We start from the raw sequence: 20,519 nt of genomic DNA, 5'->3' as shown, positions 1-20,519 counted from the left end.
AGATAGCCAAACACAGGCACAATGATTGCCAACCTGGGAATACACACACATATCAGCCCAACCTGGAAACATACACGCACACACACGCACGCATGCACACACACACACACACACACACACACACACACAAGTGGCCTGCTCACAGCTGCTTGCTACCGCACCACTGAAGGTTCACTAGGCTGGGACTCCAACACACTCAGCTCAAATACACTCAACTCAAAACACTCTCAGCTCAAACACTCTCAGCTCAAACACTCTCAGCTCAAACACTTTCAGTTCAAACACACTCAGCTCCAACACACTCAGCTCAAACACACTCAACTCAAACACTGGAGCTCTAACACACTCAGCTCAAACACACTCAACTCCAACACACTCAACTCCAACACACTTGGCTCCAACACAATCAACTCAAATGACATTGGTACATTCAGGACTGATGTGTTCAGCACTGCTGTGTTCAGCATTGGTACATTCAGCACTGGTGTGTTCAGCCCTGGTGTATTTAGCACTGTACAACACACATACAGCCAAACACTGCATGGGTGGTCTGCCCCGATTTCATAGTGCATGTTCAATTCTAATTTGTACTGTGTTCAGATATTCTATTCAGAAGAGTTCTTTCAGCAAATAACCAAATGCTGACAGCCTAACACAGCATAAACATATAAATACGATCTGTTAAGTAGTAAAGAATGCAGTGCGACCAGTGTAGCTTACATTTATGTTGTAGAACAGCACACACACATATATGTACACACTGAAACACACACACGCACACACACACACACACACACACACACACACACACACACGACTAACGAAGTGTCTTTCCTTCCAAGGTGGCTAATGCAACAGAACATTTTCTGTGTTCTGTTCTGACACTGATTAGACTTGGTCACTGCGGGCATCATTGGCTAGTATTACTCCTCTGGGGGGTGAGAGAGAGAGAGAGGGGGGGAGGAGAGAAAGAGAGAGAGAGAGAGAGAGAGAGAGAGAGGAGAGTGAGAGGGGAAGAAAGAGAGGAGGAGAGAGGGGAGGGGAGAGAGAGGGAATGGAAGGGGGAGAGTGAGGGGGGAGAGAGGGGGAGGAGAAAGAGGTGGAGAGAGAGGGGTAGATTGAGAGGGAAGGGAGGGGGGAGAGAGAGAGGGAGGAGAGAGTGATGTATCTGTGTTTCAATTAGAGCTGGTCACAAAGAGCTGAGGCTCTTCCCCTCACACTCAGGGGCAGATACTGGGTCTTAATAATCACAGGGTCTTAATGATCACGCTCCTACCTGCCCTCATACCCTCCTACCCCCTAACACCCACCCCAACCCTCACACACTGCCCTTCTCTGGCCACATGAACAAGCATTCCGGCAGAAGCCAATCACATGAGCTTTCAGCACCAGCAGCTGTTCTGGGCTTCTGAGCTGTCATCAGCCAATCAGCAGGGGGGAAGGAGACTGGAGGATTTACTGCCCGGTCAGACCAGCACAACCCCTGAAGTGAACGTGTCAATAGAGGATTAGAGGATTTGAGGGAACAGACATGGTGGGGAGATACAGCGGGTCACTTTGCTGTGAACGGGCCATGCGTGGAAATGCTGACGCACACGAAACTCACAGCGACACTAAAAAGAAACTGCATGTAAGACAAGAAGATACAGCAGTGACTCACCAGCCTGATGATGACTCACCGCAAACACACAGCGACTGATTCACCATCCCGAGAATGATTCACTGCACATACACACAGCAGCGATGTGGATGATTCTTCTCTGAATGTGGTACTCATCAACACGCTTTAAGCAGGACCAGATGCACTGAGAGACGGGACATTACTGATCTGTTTCATCCTGGTCTATTTGGATATTGAACTGCAAAAACTCACAGCAAAATCTCTTTAGGAAATGGAGGTTATATGTAGCTGAAAACCTCCGATGATTGTGTCTGAATGTTAATGATCCAGTAGTAGAGGGGAGTAGTGGAGGGGAGTAGTGGAGGGGAGTAGTAGAGGGGAGTAGTGGAGGGGAGTAGTGGAGGGGAGTAGTGGAGGGGAGTAGTGGAGGGGAGTAGTGGAGGGAGTAGTAGAGAGGAGTAGTGGAGGGGAGTAGTGGAGGGGAGTAGTGGAGGGGACTAGTGGAGGGAGTAGTGGAGGGGAGTAGTGGAGGGGAGTAGTGGAGGGGAGTAGTGGAGGGGAGTAGTAGAGGAGTAGTGGAGGGGAGTAGTAGAGGGGAGTAGTGGAGGGGAGTAGTGGAGGGAGTAGTGGAGGGGAGTAGTGGAGGGGAGTAGTGGAGGGGAGTAGTGGAGGGGACTAGTGGAGGGAGTAGTGGAGGGGAGTAGTGGAGGGGAGTAGTGGAGGGGAGTAGTGGAGGGGAGTATTGGAGGGGAGTAGTGGAGGGGAGTAGTGGAGAGGAGTAGTAGAGGGGAGTAGTAGAGGGGAGTAGTGGAGGGGAGTAGTGGAGGGGAGTAGTAGAGGGGAGTAGTGGAGGGGAGTAGTGGAGGGGAGTAGTGGAGGGGAGTATTGGAGGGGAGTAGTGGAGGGGAGTAGTGGAGAGGAGTAGTAGAGGGGAGTAGTAGAGGGGAGTAGTGGAGGGGAGTAGTGGAGGGAGTAGTGGAGGGAGTAGTGGAGGGGAGTAGTAGAGGGGAGTAGTGGAGGGGAGTAGTGGAGAGGAGTAGTAGAGGGGAGTATTGGAGGGGAGTAGTGGAGAGGAGTAGTGGAGAGGAGTAGTGGAGGGGAGTAGTGGAGGGGAGTAGTAGAGAGGAGTAGTGGAGGGGAGTAGTAGAGGGGAGTAGTAGAGGGGAGTAGTGGAGGGGAGTAGTGGAGGGGAGTAGTGGAGGGGAGTAGTGGAGAGGAGTAGTGGAGGGGAGTAGTGGAGGGGAGTAGTGGAGGGGAGTAGTAGAGGAGAAGTGGAGGGGAGTAGTGGAGGGAGTAGTAGAGGGGAGTAGTGGAGGGAGTAGTGGAGGGGAGTAGTGGAGGGGAGTAGTAGAGGGAGTAGTAGAGGGAGTAGTAGAGGGAGTAGTGGAGGGGAGTAGTGGAGGGGAGTAGTGGAGGGGAGTAGTGGAGGGGAGTAGTAGAGGGGGTAGTAGAGGGGAGTAGTAGAGGGGAGTAGTAGAGGGGAGTAGTAGAGGGGAGTAGTGGAGGGGAGTAGTAGAGGGGAGTAGTGGAGAGGAGTAGTGGAGGGGAGTAGTGGAGGGGAGTAGTGGAGGGGAGTAGTGGAGGGGAGTAGTGGAGGGAGTAGTGGAGGGGAGTAGTGGAGGGGAGTAGTGGAGGGGAGTAGTGGAGGGGAGTAGTGGAGGGGAGTAGTGGAGAGGAGTAGTAGAGGGGAGTAGTAGAGGGGAGTAGTGGAGGGGAGTAGTGGAGGGGAGTAGTAGAGGGGAGTAGTGGAGGGGAGTAGTGGAGGGGAGTAGTGGAGGGGAGTAGTGGAGGGGAGTATTGGAGGGGAGTAGTGGAGGGGAGTAGTAGAGGGGAGTAGTAGAGGGGAGTAGTGGAGGGGAGTAGTGGAGGGAGTAGTGGAGGGAGTAGTGGAGGGGAGTAGTAGAGGGGAGTAGTGGAGGGGAGTAGTGGAGAGGAGTAGTAGAGGGGAGTATTGGAGGGGAGTAGTGGAGAGGAGTAGTGGAGAGGAGTAGTGGAGGGGAGTAGTGGAGGGGAGTAGTAGAGAGGAGTAGTGGAGGGGAGTAGTAGAGGGGAGTAGTAGAGGGGAGTAGTGGAGGGGAGTAGTGGAGGGGAGTAGTGGAGGGGAGTAGTGGAGAGGAGTAGTGGAGGGGAGTAGTGGAGGGGAGTAGTGGAGGGGAGTAGTAGAGGAGAAGTGGAGGGGGAGTAGTGGAGGGAGTAGAAGTGGGAGGAGGGAGTAGTGGAGGGGAGTAGTGGAGGGGAGTAGTAGAGGGAGTAGTAGAGGGAGTAGTAGAGGGAGTAGTGGAGGGGAGTAGTGGAGGGGAGTAGTGGAGGGGAGTAGTAGAGGGGGGTAGTAGAGGGGGAGTAGTAGAGGGGAGTAGTACGAGGGGAGTAGTAGAGGGGACGTAGTGGAGGGGAGTAGTAGAGGGGAGTAGTGGAGAGAGTAGTGGAAGGGGAGTAGTGGAGGGGAGTAGTAGAGGGAGTGGTGGGAGGAGTAGAGGGGGGAGTAGGAGGGGAAGTAGTGGAGGGGAGTAGTAGAGGGAGTAGTAGAGGGGAGTAGTAGAGGGGAGTAGTAGAGGGGTGTAGTAGGAGGGGAGTAGCTGAGGGGAGTAGCTGGAGGGGTAGACGCTTGGAGGGAGTAGTAGAGGGAGTAGTAGAGGGGAGTAGTAGGAGGGGAGTAGTAGGAGGGGAGTAAGTAGGAGGGCGAGAGTGAGTTCGAGTAGTGGAGGGAGTAGTGAGGGAGTAGTAGAGGAGGAGTAGAGGGAGTGAGGGGAGTAGTGGAGGGGAGGATAGGGGGAGTAGTAGAGGAGGGAGTAGTGGAGGGGAGTAGTGGAGGGGAGTAGTAGGGAGAGTTGAGGGAGTAGTAGAGGGGAGTAGTGGAGGGGAGTAGTGGAGGGAGTGAGTGGAGGAGTACGAGGGGAGTAGTGGAGGGGAGTAGTGAGAGGAGGAGTAGTGGAGGGGAGTAGTGGAGGGGTGCAGTGGAGGGGAGTAGTAGAGGGGAGTAGTAGAGAGGGAGTAGTGGAGGGGAGTAGTGGAGGGGAGTAGAGTGGAGGGGAGTAGTAGAGGGAGTAGTGGAGGGGAGTATTGGGAGGGGAGTCGTAGAGGGGAGTAGTGGAGGGGAGTAGTGGAGAGGGGAGTAGTGGAGGGGAGTAGTGGAGGGAGAGTAGTGGAGGGGAGTAGTGGAGGGAGTAGTGGAGGGAGTAGTGGAGGGAGTAGTGGAGGGACTAGTGAGAGGGAGTAGTGGAGGGAGTAGTGGAGGGGAGTAGTGGAGAGTGGAGGGTAGAGGAGGGGAGTAGTGGAGGGGAGTAGTGGAGGGGAGTAGTAGAGGAGTAGTGGAGAGGAGTAGTGGAGGGGAGTCGTAGAGAGGAGTGGGAGTAGTGGAGAGGACTAGTGGAGGGGAGTAGTGGAGGGGACTAGTGGGATGGGAGGGAGTAGTGGAAGGGGAGTAGTGGAGGGGAGTAGTGGAGGGGTAGTGGGGGGAGGAGTGAGGGAGTAGTGGAGTAGTGGAGGGAGTAGTGGAGGGGAGTAGTAGGTTGAGGGGAGGGGTGTAGTGGAGGGGAGTAGTGGAGGGGAGTAGTAGAGGGGAGTAGTAGAGGGGGAGTAGTGGAGGGGAGTAGTGGAGGGGAGTAGTGGAGGGGGAGTAGTGGAGGGGAGTAGTAGAGAGGAGTAGTGAGGGGAGTAGTAGAGGGAGTAGTGGAGAGGAGGGTAGTAGTGGAGGGGAGTAGTGGAGGGAGTAGTGGGAGGGGAGTAGTGGAGGGAGTAGTGGAGGGGAGTAGTGGAGGGGAGTAGTAGAGGGGAGTAGTGGAGGGGAGTAGTGGAGGGGTGGGAGGAGTAGTGGAGAGGAGTAGTGGAGGGAGGTATTGGAGGGGAGTAGTGGAGAGGAGTAGTGGAGGGGAGTAGTGGAGGGGAGTAGTGGAGGGGAGTAGTGGAGGGAGTAGTGGAGGGGAGTAGTGGAGGGGAGTAGTGGAGAGGAGTAGTGGAGGGGAGTATTGGAGGGGAGTAGTGGAGGGGAGTAGTGGAGAGGAGTAGTGGAGGGGAGTAGTGGAGGGGAGTAGTGGAGGGAGTAGTGGAGGGGAGTAGTGGAGGGGAGTAGTGGAGAGGAGTAGTGGAGGGAGTAGTGGAGGGGAGTAGTTGGTGGAAGGATAGAGGTTGAGAGGAGAGTAGACCAGCATCTGTGCACACTCATGTATATGCTCTCTCTCTCTCTCTCTCACACACACACACACACACACACACACACACACACACACACACACACACACACACACTCAACTCATCCTATTCCAGACACCTTTGAGCTTCAAAGCAAACAAACCACAGATAATATCAAATGAAACCTCCTTCACCTTACACACACAAACATGCACACATGCGCCTGCAGACACACACACACACACACACACACACACACACACACACACACACACACACACACACACACAGCGCTCTCACCTCCTCCCACTGATGGATGTATCTGATGAGTCGAGACAGGCGTAGCAGACGGAGCAGACTGAGGATCTTGGTGAATCGCACTATGCGCAGGGCCCTCGCTGTCTTGTACACATCCGAGTCGAAGCCTTTCTCCACGATCAAGAAGATATAATCCACCGGGATGGAAGAGAGAAGGTCCACCACAAACCAGCTCTTCAGATAGGTCATCTTGATGATCTTAGGGTCCAGAATGATCTCGGAGCTCTCCTCGTTTACAATCCCTGTGCGAAAGTTCATCACCAGGTCCACCAGGAAGATGGTGTCAGAGGCCACGTTGAATATGAGCCACGTGGGTGATGTTTGCTCCGAGAAGAAGGTTATTCCCACAGGAATGATGACTAGATTCCCCATCATCATCACTAGCATGATCAAGTCCCAGTAGAACCTGCAGGGAGAGGGGGAGGGGGTAGGGGGGTGAGAGGGGGGCTCTGGTCATCTCAAGCAGTCCCACATACCGCCAGCAGGGACAGAGGTGTCCCACAGTCCCCTGTGGAGTCAGACGTTACCACGGTACGGTCAGCGTGACCTGTTAACTTCATTACCTGGGATTCATTTGAAAATCCCAAAAAACTGTATTTTGTAGATTCAAGGTATGTATTTAAATGCAGGTTTAAGCCAGACTTTGGTGTTACTGGGACGCATTATTCAACGAAAATTTACAAATTCACAAAAAATGTGACAAATCACTCTAAATTTGGGAAAGGCATAAAAGCAGGGGCACTCAAATAGCACTGCATGTACAGTAACTGCATATAACTGCATGTAACTGCACGTAACACTGCATGTCTGAATGTAACACTGCACGTAACACTGCACTGCATGTAAACACTATATGTAACACTGCACGTAACACTGCATGTCTGAATGTAACACTGCACGTAACACTGCACTGCATGTAAACACTATATGTAACACTGCACGTAACACTGCATGTCTCTGAACGTAACACTGTGTGTAACACTGAGCTATCTGTGTTACAGCTGGGAAGTGTTGTGGAGGGTATGTGGAGATTATGTGGAGGACAGGGGGTGATTACCACGCAGAGCCACTGTTGTACACATTCCCAGGATCAGTACTAATATAGATTCAGTTAATCCCCCAAAATGTAACTGTAGTTATTAAGGACATGACTGTCAAAAACAGATTTTAGATGAGAAGAACCCTCCATCTCTTCTTCCCATTATAGTAACATCATGTCTCCCTTTTCCCCTCCATTAAAACAAAAAAACATGGCTACAGTCATTTTGTTGATTTGATGATTTAGCAGCACTGATACACCAGCACTACCACGTGGTACCATATATTGCCGGTTAGGCTACACCTCTGTTTTGGTACATAAGCCACACCCCTCTGATTAGGCCACATCCCTGTGGTTAGGCCACACCCCTGTGTGTTCTTTGTATCAGTATATTCTCTGTATCAGCAGAGAAATCGAGTGGGGGTGTGTTTTATGCTAATGTGCTTATAATGCTTCTCTCTGCGGCTGTATGCTTTTTTGAGATTCTGAAGGTTTCTGCTAATCTCTTACGCACATGCAGACCTCTGTGTTGTGTTTACAGTTTGTCCGTGTTTCCGGACCTGCTGGATAAGGACCAGTTTGAAGGATGCACAAATGAAGACCCATTCCAGAGCGAGTACGTGGCGTCCCTGCAAACATCACTCACTGCAATTAGAGCGAAGAGACTTTTGTTTCAATTGGACATGCTGTGTATTCTTAAGCAGAATGGATGTCTTGTCATGTCACTTTTGTTCTGGCTGAAATTTAGATTTTTATCCACTAGCCCCGAAGCCAAGGACCCCTTTAAATCCTGTACTCAACACACTAAAAGCATCTGTGCTCATTGTGTTCTCAAAGACTCGCAGTGTTCTCAGACTCGCTGTGTTCTCAGACTCACGGTGTTTCAGACTTGCTGTATTCTCAGACTCACTGTGTTCTGAGAGACATGCTCTATTCTCAGAGATATGCTGTATTCTCAGACTCACTGTATTCTCAGACTCGATGTGTTCTCAGACTCACTGTGTTCTCAAACTAGCTGTGTTCTCAGACTCACTGTATTCTCAGATACGTTCTGTTCTCAGACTCGCTGTGTTCTCAGATTAACTGTATTCTCAGATTAACTGTATTCTCAGATATGCTGTGTTCTCAGACTCACTGTGTTCTCAGATATGCTGTGTTCTCAGACTCACTGTGTTCTCAGATATGCTGTGTTCTCAGACTCACTGTGTTCTCAGACTCACTGTGTTCTCAGACTCACTGTGTTCTCAGATATGCTGTGTTCTCAGACTCGCTGTGTTCTCAGACTCGCTGTGTTCTCAGACTCGCTGTGTTCTCAGACTCGCTGTGTTCTCAGACTCATTGTGTTCTCAGACTCATTGTGTTCTCAGACTCACTGTGTTCTACTGCTCTTTTCACAGTTCATGATTCTTTGTGCCATTTTTCTTCTTCTCAGTCCTTCGCTGCCTTTTAGTTTTAAGCAGAACCATATTTGCATCCGTGTCTGAGGATTTCTCAGTGACATGGCAACCCACAAAAGTGACAGTGTCGTGAGAAGCGCCCCGCCCCTCTGCTGTGGTCGTGGAGTCCTTCCCCATCCTGCCCTGCAGGCCCGCTGCACTCCTGCTCAGAATGCTCCCTGAACCCCTGCCACATACGGCCTGTCGCTCAAACTACAAAATGTCTGCCGGCCTCCATTTTCACTTCCTACGTTTTGATTAACCTCGGTGGCACCCACGCTGACGGTGAAGGCTCTGCGTGGGGGGGTTGGAGAGCTGATGGAGGTGTGGTGCTCGCCTGCTCCGTGCTGCCCCTGCTACAACATCTACCCCCACCCATCCATCTAGCTGAGCCCGACTTGGCAAAAGCTGTGATCCACGCAGCCTGAACACTACAGCCCGATAGCCAACACACTCAGAACACGGACCATCACTGTACGCAGGGCTGACAGAGCAGATAGAGGCTCTGCAGCCAAGAGCCGGGTCATTTTACCCTGTGCAGGCTGTTCTGGGAGGAACACTGACACAGATCTCCAACGTGCAATCACACACAGAGAACACACAGAGATAAACAAACACACAGAGAATGCACAAAGATAAACAAACACACAGAGATAAACAACCACACAGAGAATGCACAAAGATAAACAAACACACAGAGATAAACAACCACACAGAGAATGCACATAGAGATAAACACAGATAATGCACAGAGATAAACAAACACACAGATAATGCACAGAGATAAACAACCACACAGAGATAAACAACCACACAGAGAATGCACATAAAGATAAACAAACACACAGAAAATGCACATAGAGATAAACACAGATAATGCACAGAGTTAAACAAACACAGAGAATGCACATAAAGATAAACAAACACACAGAAAATGCACATAGAGATAAACACAGAGAATGCACAGAGATAAACAAACACACAGAGAATGCACAGAGATAAACAAACACATAGAGAATGCACACAGAGATAAACAAACACACACAGATAAACAAACACACAGAGAGTGCACATAAAGATAAACACACAGATAATGCACATAGAGATAAACACAGAGAATGCACAGAGATAAACAAACACACACACATACAATCACACACACACACACACACACACACACACACACAATGCACATAGTGATAAACAAACGGACTAAAACATATAAGCATATACACTCACCAGCCACTTTATTAGGTACACCTGTCCAACTGTTCATTAACACAAATGTCGAATCAGCCAATCACATGGCACCAACTCAATGCATTTAGAAATGTAGACGTGGCCAAGTTTAAACCGAGCATCAGAATGGGGAAGAAAGGTGATTTAAGTGACTCTGAACGGGTCATGGTTGTTGGTGCCAGACGAGCTGGTCTGCGTATTTCAGAAACTGCTGATCTACTGAGATTTTCACGCACAACCATCTCTAGGGTTTACAGAGAATGGTCCGAAAAAGAGAAAATATCCAGAGGGCAGTGGTTATATGGGCGCAAATGCCTTGTTGATGCCAGAGGTCAGAGGAGAATGGCCAGTAACTCAAATAACCAGTCATTACAACCGAGGCATGTAGACGAACATCTCTGAACACACAACACGTCAAACCTTGAGGTGGATGGGCTACAGCAGCAGAAGACACACCGGGTGCCACTCCTGTCAGCTAAGAACAGGAAACTGAGGCTACAATTCACACAGACTCACCAAAATTGGACAATAGAAGATTGGAAAAACATTGCCTGATCTGAAACATTGCCTGATCTGATGAGTCTCAATTTCTGCTGCGACATTTGGATGGTAGTGTCAGAATTTGGCGTCAACAACATGAAAACATGGATCCATCCTGCCTTGTTTCAACGGTTCAGGCTGGTGGTGGTGGTGGTGGTGTGGGGGATATTTTCCTTTGGCCCCATAATACCAATCGAGCATCGTGTCAATGCCACAGCCTACCTGAGTGTTGTTGCTGACCATGTCCATCCCTTTATGACCACAGTGTACCCATCTTCTGATGGCTACTTCCAGCAGGATAATGCGCCATGTCATAAAGCGCAAATCATCTCAGACTGGTTTCTTGAACATGACAATAAGTTCACTGTACTTAAATGGCCTCCACAGTCACCAGATCTCAATCCAATAGAGCACCTTTGAGATGTGGTGGAACGGGAGATGCACATCATGGATGTGCAGCTGACAAATCTGCAGCAACTGTGTGATGCTATCATGTCAATATGGACCAGACTCTCTGAGGAATGTTTCCAGTACCTTGTTGAATCTATGACACGAAGGATTAAGGCAGTTCTGAAGGCAAAGGGGGTCCAACCCGGTACTAGCAAGATGTACCTAATAAAGTGGCCGGTGAGTGCGCATTAAACATTTTCTCTCTCCTTATCTCTCTCTCTCTCTGTCACACACACACACACACACACACACACACACACACACACACACACACACACACACACACACACACATGCTGAAGAGCAGGAATTATGCCAGAATTGTAAGCCAGTATCTTCCCATGCTGTTCCAAAGATCTCTTCTGAAATGTTGCTGATGACCCCGCCGCTCACGTCACACAGCTGAAGCACAAGCCTGTCAGAACCCCCAGTCCTCCTGATACAGACCACTGGCCCATAATGCATCTGCCTACATTAACACTGGGCCTTGCTTTATAAATACACTCAGATCATGTTTCCCATAACAGTCTTCAGCCTGAAAAGAATCTCCATATCAAGTATGTCCCCCTCCTAATGGGACTAAGAGGTCATTTTTGCATGTGCTGTTGGATAGTGAGCTTGGCTTGGGTTGGGTTACAGTTTGTTGAATTCACTGAACCATATAAAGGAACATGGACTAGAATATTTGGCTGTAACAACTGTAGCCTTGACAACATGATAATTGACAGCTTGTATTGTCACTGGTGGGATATTTTCTTTACCATCTCTCCCACCAGCAAATGTCAAAGACCAGTACAGATGTCAGGACCCCCAGTACAGAGGTCACTCAAAGCTCTCCTCACCTGTGTTCTATCACCTGTGTTCAATCATCTCACCTGTGCTCTATCACTTGTGTTCTATCACCTGTGCTCTATCACCTGTGTTCTATCATCTGTGCTCTATCACCTGTGTTCTATCACCTCTCCTATGTTCTATCATCTGTGTTCTATCACCTGTGTTCCATCACCTGTGTTCTATCATCTCTCCTGTGCTCTATCATCTGTGTTCTATCATCTGTGTTCTATCACCTGTGTTCTATCACTTGTGTTCTATCACCTCTCCTGTGTTCTATCATCTGTGTTCTATCACCTGTGTTCTATCACCTCTCCTGTGTTCTATCATCTGTGTTCTATCACCTGTGTTCTATCACCTCTCCTGTGTTCTATCACCTGTGTTCTATCACTTGTGTTCTATCACCTCTCCTGTGTTCTATCATCTGTGTTCTATCATCTGTGTTCTATCACCTGTGTTCTATCACTTGTGTTCTATCACCTCTCCTGTGTTCTATCATCTGTGTTCTATCACCTGTGTTCTATCACCTCTCCTGTGTTCTATCACCTGTGTTCTATCACCTGTGTTCTATCACCTCTCCTGTGTTCTATCATCTGTGTTCTATCACCTGTGTTCTATCACCTCTCCTGTGTTCTATCACCTGTGTTCTATCACTTGTGTTCTATCACCTCTCCTGTGTTCTATCATCTGTGTTCTATCATCTGTGTTCTATCACCTGTGTTCTATCACTTGTGTTCTATCACCTCTCCTGTGTTCTATCTCTGTGTTCTATCACCTGTGTTCTATCATCTGTGTTCTATCACATGTGTTCTATCTCTGTGTTCTATCACCTGTGTTCTATCTCTGTGTTCTATCACCTGTGTTCTATCATCTGTGTTCTATCACCTGTGTTCTATCTCTATGTTCTATCACCTGTGTTCTATCTCTATGTTCTATCACCTGTGTTCTATCTCTGTTTGCTGAGTGCTTCTGTCATGCTGCATTGCTGAATTTAGGCCGTTGTTCTGCACTGCAGTTGGGAAAACAGAGCTGGACTAATTGCGGAGAACCAGAGGGCATCATTTTAGGAAAAGTGAGTTGCCTTCAACAAGGACACTCATCAGTCTGAGGGACAAGAGGCCAGGAAGGAGCAAAAAGACCGGCAGAGACCGCTAGACCGAAAAGCATCAATAATGCAAGGCAAAGTTGCAGACCCCTAAAAATAGAGGTTAAAGCCAGTTTAGGAAGCGGCTATTGTTCCATGTGCAGGAGGCGGAGCTGATATGCTAATTCTGTTCTTCTTCTCTCATTTTTGCACAACCTGTGTGATTAATTTATAAGCCAGATGTTCAATCTGAGCTCATCTTTTACACTGTAAATCCAGACACTGAACAAAAACCGAAACAGTCAAAGTCACCTTAAAGCTCTATGGACATAGAGCAATCTGTGCTACGTAAATAATGACGTGTCAGGGATCCTCAATACCAGCTTTTCTTTGCCTTCATAATAGATTACACCAAGTGAAGAAAAAACACAAAGCAAGCGGAGGACTGGGGACCAGGTGAGGTGCAGGTGTTCACTCAGGCTTGAGGCAAACGGAGACCACCCGATCAACCGAAGCATGGGTTCTTTTCTGAAAATGATTAATAATGAATATTACTAACCATTCATCAATCTTTCACCAACCCCCAAATTAAGGGATGACTGGATATTAAGTTTCCCACTGTTGTCTGAGACGCTGCACTGAGACATTGCTCCTGTATTTGCTGTAATGCTCATACGTTAGACATCCAACCCTTGTGTGTGTCCTGTTACATTTGAGTTGTTACATTGTTGCTGAACTCTCTGCGTTGTTGTTGACATGAACGGTGAAGTGTGGGAGGAACCGAACCGTGGACACGACCACTGAAGAACAGGAAGTTGACCGACATAACGAACCAAACCGATCTAAAGAACTGAACCGATCTAACGAACCGAACCAACCTAACGAACTGAACCAACCTAACGAACTGAACCGATCTAACGAACCGAACCAACCAAACGACCCGAACCAACCTAACGAACTGAACCGATCTAACGCTCAGCAAGAATGAGCAGGAAGTGCCATGTGGGATGAAGGGTTGTGTGATGCTACAGTGCATGAGAGTGTCTACCACACAGAGCTACTACAGGGTGCTGCCCCCTAATGTCCATTATTAATATGAAAGTCAAACGCTGTAATCTAACATTAAGGGAACTGTGATAAACAGGCTTGGCAACTACATATAAACAAACTACGAACAGCAGAGCAAAGTAGCAAATGCCGCATCTGAGCCAAGATGGCATCCCACCCTGCACCCTCTACATGGAGGCGTATCTGAGCCAAGATGGCGTCCCACCCTCCACATGGAGGCGCATCTGAGCCAAGATGGCGTCCCACCCGCCACCCTCCACATGGAGGCGTATCTGAGCCAAGATGGCGTCCCACCATCCACCCTCCACATGGAGGCGTATCTGAGCCAAGATGGCGTCCCACCCTCCACCCTCCACATGGAGGTGTATCTGAGCCAAGATGGCGTCCCACGCTCCACCCTCCACATGGAGGCACTCTATATAGACGTTTCCTTCCACCACCTACAGTTGCGGTTGTTTAGCTACGCCATGCATCCATCTAGTCTTCAATCACTCACAAAACTGCAAAACAAATACCAGTAAAATGTCTAGTAAAATGCACTCGAGAATATTCACACAAACTCCGCTAATTACAAAGTGATCACAAAGTCCACTGTGATGAGTTATACGAGTTATACGCACAATATCTAGCTAATATAAGATATATATATATAGTTAGCTATAACACATGGGGTAGTAAGGGGTTAGTTAACATCATACCGCTAGCTATAACACATAGATTAGTAAGGGGTTAATACAATTTACAATGTTACTTCCCCTTGAACTTTCATTTGGTCAAAATTCAGAATAAAGACCAAATCTACCTTAAACATCATCATGTCATAACCTCATCCTATCATAACCTTGAACTCATCATTTCATAACCTCATCATATCATAACCTACTCATTTCATAACATCATCATTTCTTAATCTCATCATGTCATAACCTCATCGAGGTCCTTCGAATGTTATGTGGTTATAAATGAATTAATTAAATAAATTCTATATTTTTTACAGTGAAGAGGTAACCCTAACCTAAGCAACATTTATGAAACTTGTGTATTTAGTCTATAAACTGGTGTATTTAGTCTATAAAGTGGTGTATTTAGTCTATAAAGTGCAGCTATTTGTAGTCCTCAAATGACAGTTTATTTTCTGTAGAGCAGGTTGCCCACATAGAGGTGGACATGTTTAATATGACTTAGTAAAGTATCTCTGAATCATCCAGACCACTAGGTGGCAGTGCAATGGCTGTTTCCTAAAGTAAAGAAGAATCACTGGAAAAATTCCAGTTAACTTGAACAGAAATCTTGTTTTGGACAAAATTATTTGTTTTTTCCCCTTATGATCCCTACATCAGACTACTCGATAATTTAGTTTATTATTATTATTATTATTATTATTATTATTATTATTATTATTATATAATTGCATATCGTTTATAGTCTGCAAGGGCACCAATGAAAGAGAAGGCCCTCTGTGTTGGTACACTACTCCTGTAAAATGTATTTGCTCTGTCACATAAAACCCTGATACAGATTCTAAAAATATTTATTCCATTCAGCATGAGTCAACAGCAAAAGCATAAACGTTCTTGCTGTGTTCCCCAGTTTGACTAAATGAGAGATGATGAAGTAACGTCTTTTTAGAAGACACTTTCCTACTTCTTTTAAATGGCTACTTTTACTTATACTTGAGTAATATACTTGAGTAACAGTACCTTTACGTGAAGCTACTACTTAACATTAGCTACTCTTTAGCTACTCCACCCACCTGTGCTGTCTAAGCCTTCAAAAAGCCTTCATGCTTTAGGGCTGTGTCAGAAAAATGCAGAAAGAGGTTACAACCATATGCTAGAGCCATTAGCAGGATGCTACTATGAGCAATTATAAATTATGGCAAACAGCAACTTTAACAGGGTCTGTGTTGAAAAAAGTGAACGTGAGCTTTAAGTGTTGTTGATTCAGCAGTTCTGGCATGGACAAAAAGTGCCAGAGACAGTAATGACAGCAGGTTAGAAGCCCGTGTGTGGTGAGGAAGGGGGACCCACACGCAGCAGAAAGACAGGAACGTCTGACACACACTGGGACACACAGCAGTGGCTCCAACACACCACCCAGACTCCAGCTGACAGAGCTCATTTCATTATCTACTTCTTTCTCTCTTTCTCTCCCTCCCTCCTTCCCTCTCTCTCTCCCTCCCTCCCTTCCCCTCTTTCTCTCTCTCCTTCTCCCTCTATCTCTCTCAATCTCAATATTGCCAAAATGTTGGTAATTTTTACATTTTTACATTGAGTGTGGGGGGGTTTAGTTGAGGGCTAAAATTTATGAAAAGAAGGCAAGTTGTTGTCTTTCAGTTTCCCCTCTCCCTCTCTCTCTCTCTGTCTCCCTCTCTCTCAGTCTCTCCCTGTCTCTCTCACTCCCTGTCTCTCTCCCCCCTCTCTCTCTATCTCCCTCTCTCTCAGTCTCTCCCTGTCTCTCTCTCTCAGTCTCTCCCTGTCTCTTTCCCTGTTTCCCTCCCCCTCTCTCTCTCTCTGTATCTCTCCCTCTCTCAGTCTCTCTCTATCTCTCTTTCTCTTTCTCTCTGTCTCTCTTTTGATGTAAAACTCATTTTAGGCCTGATGAAAGAGAAATCAGGTGTTGAAAGCATGTTCAAACTACAGGTGAACAATATATCTTCTGCCAAAATGTATATTATTTGTCAGTAAGGACAATTTAAATCTATTGTTATCAGTTCAATACTGGACTTTTGCTGATAATTAAAGCTGATATTTTTAATCTACCCAACATATTAAAACATCTGTTTCATTTAGGGCCAGTTTGTGCATTACTGCAGTTATAAGGAACACTACCAATCAGACGAGGCAGTGTCCTGTGCAACCTGACGCTGGTGACGGTGTAGTTCTGCAGTTATGTTGCTATGGGAGTTTGGTGTGTTCTCTCTCCCCTGCACCAGGCATCAAATGGCCCCTAACATTTGAGATTAGAAAATCAAACGTAATTAATGTTTTTGTTCCCCTTTTAATTGTAATTTATGTTTACAATAATTGTGATATCTGATCTAGCTGTAACATGACTATGTAAAATGGATTAACAATGGATTAACAGTCCATTTTGGAGTTTAACACTGCACTTTGTGTAGAATAGTATGCTTCAAAATGCTTCTTAAGGGTACAACTATTGATTATTGGTATCAGCCAAAACAAGGTGATAATTATCGGTTATCATGTCGGCCCAGGAAATTCAATACTGGTGCATCCCTAGTTCAAACTACAGTAAGTTGAGCACACACCACAGGAATGACGCACAGGTATTACCAAACACACCTCCTTCATTAAAACAACCACACCAGTGAATTTACAGCTAAATACCAAGACAGGTTTCATTATATTATGCTAAAAATAAAGTTAGCATTATATACACGTTTAGAATCTCTTGTTTAAGAAGCTAGACACACAAAACAAAATATGTATTATAATTACCCTTTTTTCTGTGGAATTGTATTATAAGGTATATAAAAATATTTGTTTTAAACAGCAGCTGAGCTAAACAGTAATGCCCTATGTACCTCCAAAATGATAGAAAGGTCAATTCTTTTACAATACTCCGGTAAGATTGTGTTAAGCTTATCTGGTCTTATATTATACCTCTAATCCTACTTCACCTTTTCTCAGTGTCCTGATGTCACAAGGATTGACAATTGTACGCACACGAGCAATGCGGCCGACATTTCTCTCCGTAGTGAAATGCATATCGTTAGGGAAGCTTTCAGAGAACGAGAGACGCCCCCTCACATGCTATTTGTTATGTATCTACCAGTGTGACAGTTACACCTTACGACGCTGCCGTGATCACAGCGGAGCCGCACATGCCCGATGCTGTTTTCAGGACCTTGGAGAGCGACAGCTGGAGGCCGCGCGCGCGTCGTTTCTGACTGCCTCCCTCTAGTGCTGAGCGCGCACAAACCAGGGGCCACTTCAAAGATCTCACGAGGTTGTTGCCAGGGTAAATCTTGCACGTGAGGAAGACGCCCCGTCACTGCTGCGGAGGACGCGTGGCCACGGTTTGTTAAAAAAAAAAAAAAAAAACTACAATTTTCTTTTTGTTTTCTTTCCACATTTTAAAACAACACACAAAACGAGCACTAATCCAGATAATGTCGCTGTGACTTTTTTTCTTGAAACAGAATCACTCACAGAAAAAAACTAATGGTGAGTTATTCAAAACAGGCACAGAACACACTGCTTTGCATTGCCAAATTTGAAGAGTTTGGGCACGCGCAGTTCATAAAGACGCAGGTTTGTTTTTGTGTTTTGCACACACTTTCCTAAAGGAATAGCGCAAAGATAAATCAATATTAACGATTATTAATCGGTAATGAAGCGAGACGTATTACTATAAATGTGAATGCGCAGCGGTGAGAATGTCACAGACATGTTCTGGGTGCTCTGGTCCTTCCGATGCGGTAAAAAATAAATCTATATGTCACTTTGCTTTGGAAATGACTGATAGGCCACCATGGTCGTTTACACGCAGACCGCAAACTTGCAGGGTTGTGGTATCTGGTAGGGCATAATGGTAGCAGCGCAACAATCATTTATCATGAATGGTTATTTTATTTTCGGTCGTCAATATCAGAAGTCTTGTAAATAGACACAGACGTGGTTATCCAGAGCGTCCCAGCCCGCACCCACCTCACTACCTCCATGGAAGTGCCCGAGATCCTCGCTACAACACATCGGTAACGTGTCAGTGGTGCCTGGTGTGTTTGAGGCCGTTATACCAGCAGCCTCTACTTGGAGTGGTGGAAGAATTTCACTATTTGTATTCCACGATGGCACCCTCGCGCATCTCTCGCCGTGTGTTTGCAGCCTCCGTGACAGTGACATGTTTACACCCGTGAACCCGCCGTGCTGCGGATCCCACACGCATCTTAAAATGGGTGCACCGCACCGGACTCGCCGATTCTGAGAGGAAGGCGAGTTTCTCACGACGATGGCACAGCAGTGCACGTGCCACGACTGGTCTGCTCACCGCGATGACATTCACAGATCCCGAAGACAAGGACACGTCTCCTTCAGACGGGAAACGCGCGCACATCTTACGTGACTGCACGAATGTGCAAAACCAGTGAACGCGTAAACGTCGCTGTAGCGCTGAGCGCCGCATAGAGCACTGCGTGCGCGCATTTATGACAGAATGCAAGTGTGTGTGTGTGTGTGTGTGTGTGTGTGTGTGTGTGTGTGTGTGTGTGTGTGTGTGTGTGTGTGTGTGTGTGTGTTGCGGACCTGAGTATGCGTGACGACATGTGCCTTGGAAGGTGACTTTTTCCACGCTTACCTAAAATCGCTATACGGGTGAATGATCCAGATTCCGGCGGTCTGGACCCGTTTCTGCTCCTTCTCCACGGCTTTCTGACTGCCAAACATTCGCAGGGAGAACTTATTCACCCCGGGCTGCAGCAGCGAGGCGAACTGCCGCTGTATGAACCCATACTGCCGCGCCGCCTGCTCGGACTCTAAATTGTCGAACCCGACCGTAGCCTCGTCCCGGTCCCCCTTCAAGCCGACCGAGTTGCGGTGATCTTTCATGTTCTGGCTCCCCGTGTTGTTCTTCATGATCGAGTCTCGCCTATGAAACGAATTATTCCCATCCAATTTGTCGTCTTTGTTGCTCGAGACCGAATTGTAGTGGTCTTCCATGGTTTGTTCAGAACGCACCGTCTCCGAGCGCGGAGGACAGGCTACGCGTACGACTGGACCGGAGCCGCTGGAAGCTCGCTTGTCTCATTTGATGTCCTTCAGCTGAAGGCTGCGCTACCTCCTTCACGAATGCTGCAGACGGAGGCAGGCTCCCACTGAACCTGGCTGATCAGGTTTCACGGGTTACCGCCATCTACCGTCAGAATTGGCTGTGTGCTCGTGCGGCTCTCGCGCCGCGTCCCCACTGCACTGACGGGCTCACGAGAAGTAAAACGGGCCCGCTGGCACAAGCTCGCGCACCTCATTTTCATAATATGCTGCGTGCACACGTTTTCTAACGCAAAAGACACACGTTTACACGTTGTATGGGCAAATAAGGGAAACTAAACCACCATTGGTAATTTTATGCGACGAATATATCGGAAGGCATTAAATAATAGCATTGTAACTATATCAGGGAGACAGTCGCCTCAACAGTCGTATGCATATATCTTCTTCACGCTTTTAAAAGTAACGCAGGGCTGCGCTTAACACGCAACGCTATCGCGTGCAGCGGAAAGAGGCGACAGGTCGCGCGCACTGCGCCCGGGCAGCGTGGCAGGAGCCGCGCGGGAAAATGTTGCATCTTCGGGTCAGATGTGCTGCATAGCGTCTAGTACCTGTTACCATGGAGACGTAAACTGAAACGTTTGAATATTTTTAAAGATTTGTTTGATTAAGACACATTGTCTCTTTTTTTCTCTTACATGTGAGAACTCCCTATATAAATAGTCATATATATATATATATATATATATATATATATATATATATATATATATATATATATATATATATATATTGTGTGTGTGTGTGTGTGTGTGTGTGTGTTTATATGCAGAGTTGTACTTAGATTAGATTAGATTACATTTTTAAGACCCTTTAAGAGTTTCCTTCAGGGAAATTATGGTTCCAGCAGTGACATCAATACATATATATATATGATGTTGTTGCTGGAACCATAATATATATATAGCCTATAACGCTCTGGAAACTGTGTAGTTTACCGCAGTTTCTCTCTCTCTCTCTCTCTGTATATATATATA

The 20,519-nt window shown here is 47.1% G+C and overlaps 1 protein-coding gene across 1 annotated transcript in view; it reads right to left on the bottom strand.

Annotated features, from left to right (window-relative positions):
- hcn1 (hyperpolarization activated cyclic nucleotide-gated potassium channel 1) overlaps window positions 1-19,651 on the bottom strand; it is a 97,847-nt gene extending 78,196 nt beyond the window's left edge. Inside the window, exons 1-2 of the mRNA XM_076988827.1 lie at window positions 19,073-19,651; window positions 6,050-6,473 (exon numbers count right to left, since the gene is read on the bottom strand). Of these exons, the coding sequence (XP_076844942.1) occupies window positions 6,050-6,473; window positions 19,073-19,434 (786 nt within the window). The 5' untranslated portion in view covers window positions 19,435-19,651. The remainder of the gene's footprint in view (window positions 1-6,049; window positions 6,474-19,072) is intronic.
- Window positions 19,652-20,519: the final 868 nt, after the last annotated feature.

Source organism: Brachyhypopomus gauderio, unplaced genomic scaffold (assembly GCF_052324685.1).
Source record: "Brachyhypopomus gauderio isolate BG-103 unplaced genomic scaffold, BGAUD_0.2 sc64, whole genome shotgun sequence".
In the NCBI taxonomy this organism is placed as follows: domain Eukaryota; kingdom Metazoa; phylum Chordata; class Actinopteri; order Gymnotiformes; family Hypopomidae; genus Brachyhypopomus; species Brachyhypopomus gauderio.
This window is presented reverse-complemented; position numbering and strand designations above follow the sequence as displayed.